Source organism: Echinops telfairi, unplaced genomic scaffold, assembly GCF_000313985.2.
Source record: "Echinops telfairi isolate 266 unplaced genomic scaffold, ASM31398v2 ScPeMD7_7475;HRSCAF=8513, whole genome shotgun sequence".
NCBI classification, from domain to species: Eukaryota; Metazoa; Chordata; class Mammalia; order Afrosoricida; family Tenrecidae; genus Echinops; species Echinops telfairi.
Window position 1 is genome coordinate 12,082,226 of NW_022111379.1, and position 6,074 is coordinate 12,088,299.

General features: G+C 43.2%; 1 protein-coding gene across 1 annotated transcript in view; it reads left to right on the forward strand.

The window, feature by feature from the left end:
* The window catches only part of ETFA (electron transfer flavoprotein subunit alpha), an 83,474-nt gene that overhangs the window by 70,362 nt on the left and 7,038 nt on the right, over nt 1-6,074 (forward strand). The window contains exons 10-11 of the mRNA XM_004711981.2: nt 1,449-1,514; nt 5,491-5,571. Of these exons, the coding sequence (XP_004712038.1) occupies nt 1,449-1,514; nt 5,491-5,571 (147 nt within the window). The remainder of the gene's footprint in view (nt 1-1,448; nt 1,515-5,490; nt 5,572-6,074) is intronic.

The window sequence follows — 6,074 nt, forward strand, 5'->3', positions numbered from 1 at the left end:
GCTAAGCTGCCTCCGTGCACTCTGGCCACTGGCCCAGTGTGTTCACGGCACACCCGGTAGGTGCTTCGTCAGACCATAGTGGAGGGGCAGCTGCATTGTTCCCAGATCCTTGCTGAAATATGCTCTTCTTTTGGAACGGCTCCTTTTCACTTGGATCATAAGGAGTGCAGAAAATGCAGTGCACTGCCTGACACCAGGCGGCTGTGGAGTGTCTTCCCTGTAATAAAAGTGAGCGTGACAGCCCCTCTGCGCTTCCTATTGAGGAGACTTTACTGTCCCTTGTGACAAAACTCGAGGGTTAGTCTGGCTCGTGGTGTGCGCTCCTGCCACCCCCAGAGAACTAACCCCCAGGGCGGGTTAGTTCAGGGCATCGCAGGCTAAGCTTTTGGCTGAAGCTTTAATGTTACCGAGTAGGCGGAATGGAGAGGCTAAGCCTTCTCAGTGAAGCCCTTCATTTAATCACTTTGCCAGCAAGAGAATGCGTGTGCATTCAAACACGGAGAGAAGAAACATTTTAGAGAGTCATCATTCCCTTCACGTTGTGATTTGGGGGTGGGGGGAGGAAGAGGGCTGGCGTCCCTGTTGTCACCAGCATTTACTTAGCAACTACAGTATGCGTCCCTGTTGTCACCAGCGTTTACTTAGCAACTACAGTATGTGTCCCTGTTGTCACCAGCATTTACTTAGCAACTACAGTGTGCGTGTCCCGGTGGAGAGGGCTTTTTGTTAGGTGCAGTCAGTACAAAGGTTCAGCCCCTGCCTTCCAGAAGTTTGTTCTGTGTTGAGAAAGGAGGGAGAGCGAGGGGAGAGAGGCACTGTCTTTAGGACCTCTTGGCACTACTCTACATTTCCATTTTTAGTCTCAGAAACCCTTCACTAGGGTCCCTGTGAGTGGGAATTTGCTCTGTGGCATTAAGGTTGGGTTTTTTGGGGGGCTTTAAGCATAATTCCTAATTTAACAAAGAATTCTATTAACGAGAAGGGAAACAACTAAGTCACAAAGGAAACACAAAATCAGACTCCGTGCTTCTGTGTCAATCTGCAGTGTGTCTGCAGTGTGTCTGCAGTGTGTCTGCAGTGTGTCTGCAGTGTGTGTGCAGTGTGTGTGCAGTGTGAATGGGTTGTACAGTGTGAATGAATCGAGGCGTTACCCAAATGAATGGCCCAGACAAAAAGTACACCTCCCAGGTCATGGCGAGAGGAGGGGAGGTTAGTACAGGGACTGACGCTTCATCAATGCTCATTATCCTCATCTGCATATCGATTAACATTCGGGGCAATGCATTCAGGGAAAAGAGGACTGCTCACAAAACAAGAAAAATATAAACAATACAGGTGGTTTCTTATTTTTAATTTAAAATATCCTTTATTTACAGCTTGTTGCTAATAGCTTTAGAAAGTATTCTATAAATAGATATGAATAATATGATTGATGTCTTTTATTTCAGGAACTTTACATTGCTGTGGGAATATCTGGAGCCATCCAGCATTTAGCTGGGATGAAAGATAGCAAGGTAACTATGCACAGCAGTCCTGTGAGTTAAAGGCAGAGACTTTTTTTAAAATTTGAATTTCACGGTGCGCTTTCTTTGTGATTACAAAGTGTGTAGTGGCCCTTTTATATTAGCCCCGATCTGGGAACTGGAAGGAATAGTGACCGCTGCTCACTGCATGCTCAGAGAGGCCGTGCTGTGTCACTCGCCGAAAGAGGCCCGACCCGAACCCCTCCCGGCTCTTACTGCCGGCCCAGTTCTGTGTGTGCCTCAGTTTCGTCCCCTGCTGCATGCAGGCATTCAGTTGTGGTCTCTCAGGTCCCTTTCCGCTCGTAAACCTGCGGGTAGAAAATGTGGGCCGTGAACAGCTTGGATGAGCTGATGCCTGGTTGCCCTCTGTGTTCTTCTCCCTGGTGCCCCGGCTCTCCCTTTTTCTGCCATCGGTAGTAGCGCCACACGAGCTGTTTCCAAGGCCTGGCTAGTACCTTTGGTCGGAGCATTAGGCCACCTTAAGATCTCAGAAGGTATCAAAAGTCTGGTGTGGAGAGGAAACCCTTGATTTTAACGTGCTAGCTGAACTCTATATGGAAGTCCTGTGTAATGGCTCTGAACATATATTACAGAATATGACACATTAATTCATGCATAACAGTGCACAGTTTGAATTATGAGCTTAGTCTTTCATGAAGTCAGAGATGCCTCTGACATGCCTGCATTTATCCGTTGAGGTGGAAGTTTGATGTAACAGGTAATAAAACTTTTAACAGGTTTCACTTTTAACTCCAAGAAATACGAGCACTGCCTCCTTGTAGCCTCTAAATGAATTGGCCCCAAACCAGTCACATTTCACAGTTGGATGGTAGGTTTCTCCACTGAGCAATGAAAACAGCACTGCCGATGGGGAAAATGTTATTGTTGCATTAGAGGGGAGAAAAAAAAACCACTCCACCAACCTTAAATAAAATATACAGACATATCTGAAACGCTGCTGCTCTAAAATAGAAGACTCTGCCTGCCAGGAAAATCCCAGTGAAGTGTTTTACCCTATGCCAGTCAGGATGGACTAGGGGTGGGGGTGGGGGTGGGGAGCACTAGGCAGTATATGAAACGCAAACGGGACAGTTGAATTAGAGGACCCAAGTTGGGGAACAACCCATTAAAATGCACTTGAGCCAAGACTTCGTCTCTCCATCACCCAAGAAATCTTTGTTGAGCATGGTCCTGGTTCTAGATGCTTGGGATGCTGAAATGAAAAACACATTGCCCCTGAGTAAGCTCCAGCTGTAGTTTTGGCGAAGTTCTCAAATGGATTACTAGGGTGATTGCGTTAAACCTGTGAGTTGTGTTGCTTATGAGCTGCAATTTTAATGACCACTGTGGAAAGAACACAAGATATGATTGTTATCTGAAATGAACCAATATAAATGAAAGCACTTTTGGAACTATATGCATATTAATGTGGTCGAGTGTCATCTGTGAGTTTAAAACTCTAGGGGTAGAAGATCAGCCATTACAAGAAACTAAAGAGTGCTGTAGAACACAAGCAAGACTTTCCCGTGTATTGACAGCTGCTCACAAGGAAGGTTGTTTAGTAATCTGAAGAAACTGAGACCTGACTGGGGCCTTGCCCACAGTTAGAGGCTGTTTCCAACGTATGCATTGTGCTGAAAAGCTTTCAGGTGTCAGTTGCTTGGCTTTGTGGCCTCCAGGAGAAATCATCAACCACCACAATGAAACAGGTCTCTGCTGGTAGCCACGAGGAGACGTCAGAGTCCCAGAGGAGAAGCACCTCCATGGGAATCCAAGCCTGTGATTCAAATGTTTGTTCTGTGCCTTTGCACTTGAGGCTTTTATTTGAAACCACAGTTTGTTTCTATCCAAGGTGTGTGATACCTATGGCATGTTTCTCTGGGTTAGTAGTCACTGTGCCCTAGTCCCACATATTCTGGAATATTCTGCCCTTGTAAGGAGCTTATGGTATATATTGCAAGTTAGAATATATGAAACTACTCTCCAAATGTACTTTTGCTATTTTTATAAGAACAGTAACAGGCAGGTAGAAACTTAATTTTATATCTAGGGACTTGAATTATAATATAAGGAGCTCTGGTGGCACTATTGGGTAAACATTGGACTGCTAACTGCAGAGTCGGTGGTTCAAACCCACCAGCAGCTCTATAGGCGAAAGATGAGGCTGTCTGCCCCCACAATTAATACCTGTGTTAGTCCAGGTTCACTAGAGAAATAAATCCAGACACACTCATATATATGTAAAAGAGAACTTGATATCAAGAGGTAATTTTGCATCAATAAAACATCTCAGCCCAGTCCAGATCAAGTCCATAAGTTCGATATTAGCCCATAAGTCCCATATTAGTCCATGAGTCCCTCTTCAGATTCACGCTGCCATGCAATCATGCCGAATGCAGGAAGATCGCAGGCTGGAGGATGTAAAGTCCTGTGGGTCCAGTGGCAGTGGACACATCTCCAGGGCCTTGGCTGCCATCAGCATGGCGCCATATGACTTGTCAACAGGAATATAAAGCAGAGAGAGAGTGTGTTTCCCACCTCCAGGGAAGAAGTTCCCAGAATCCTCCTGGTGTGTGTGACCTTGTGACCTGATTGACAAGTTAGACTCCACCCCTTCATTTTATTTATCAAGTTGATATGAAATCATGTAACTACCACAATGCCTACCACATTCGAGTAAAAACGAATTTTACTTTCATTGAAAAGGTATTAGAAGCATCTACAGGAATGCCAAACTATTTGGAATATATAAATAAGTCTTATGTTAATAAAAGAATGATTGGTGAACAACAAACACATTTTTGAGTGATCATTTATCTTTAATATGATAGTAAACTTTTACACTTGTAAAATTTTTTAAAAATTGTAGGAGAGAAGAGAAACTTTATACTTGCATTTTCTATAGACATAAGAACTTAGCGTCATTTGTTCTAAGGTTGTCCTTGACTTCCAGGCAGACTAGATAGTTAACCCGCGTATTCTCAGAACAAAGGGTGAGAACAGGAAAACAGCAGGTGGTATGGAATATTTGGAGGTAGAAATACTTTGAGGTACAACAGTTGTAAATTCGGATGTGGATTTATTTTTTCAATTTAAAATCAAACTCTTCCCCACCCCCACCCCCATAAGTCAAAAAGGAGCTTTTAGAAAACAATCATAATTATGGAAAACAGTTTGGCAATTGCTTTAAAAAAAAAAGAAGCCTAGAACGACCATGTGACCCAGCCGTTCGACTCCTAGAATGGAAAGCAGAGGCTCGGGCAGATGCTGTGTGCCGGTGTCTGTTGCAGCATCAGTCCTAATAGCCCACAGTACACATGGATGGAGACGTAAAAATGGTACAGTCACATCTTGTAGTAGCATTCAACCAGAAAAGGGAGTAGAGTTTGAAACATGCTGTGACATGTGTGAACCATGAAACCGTTCTGCTAAGTGAACTAAGCCAGGCACAAAAGGATAAGTAAGTATGATCCTGATTCTACCTGTGCTACCCATCTGAAATGAAATATTCTGAAATATCTAGAATGGACAAAGTAAATGAAGGTAACAGGCAGGGCCTAGGGAAGACAAGAAGGTACTGCTTGATGGGGAGACAGTTTCTGTGGTGGTGAAAAGGCTTTGGAGATAAATAGTAGTATTGATTATACAACATTGTGAATATAATTTATGCCAGTGAATTGTACCCTTAAAAATGGTTACAGTGGAGAGTTTATGTTACACAATGATTTCAAAACTTTTTAAAATAGACTTGTGGGGGAATGGGGAGATACTTTTGTTATGTTTCAATTTAGGAATTTATAATAAATGTACAATGTTGCTAGAGAGACACCAAATGAGTCTTACTTGGTAGAGAGTTCTAGGACTATGAATTGGAAGGAGAGTCAAGAATAGAATAATTACTCTGTGATAAATGATTTCTTGATAAAGTCTAACTCTTCTCCCCCTTCCCGCCCCCCCCCCCCAACAGACCATTGTAGCCATTAACAAAGACCCAGAAGCTCCAATTTTCCAAGTGGCAGATTACGGACTAGTTGCAGACTTATTTAAGGTAAGTACGTCTTGAGAGAGATGGCTGCTATTTACATGTTCCCAGACTCCATAGAGTTGGTCAGGAATTAAGCCATTGCAGTAACTCATTGTATGTGTGTGCGTGTGTGCCTGCCTGTTTATGTGTGTATACTATTAATATGTGTACACAATTTTGATGTACTTTAAGTGGAGTTACCCTAATAAATAAATGCCATTTATGAAATATTCTAATTTTGCCCTTAAGAAAGAGTCTAAGTTGCTGTTAGGACCATATGGTGCCAGGGGAAGCCCCTGTACAGCGATGATGATGATAATAATAAAGATTATAGTAAGGGCATAGAGAGCATGAGAGATAGAAGAGAGATTGAAATAATGGAGGCAGACACATTTCATGGTAGCAATGCTCACCTCAGCCTCACTTGGTGGTCCACATGGAGATAGAGATATTTAATGCTTACCAAGGCTTTTATATTCTCTGGGGACATGCAAGCCCCCTAATTACAGGTGAAGACATACATCACA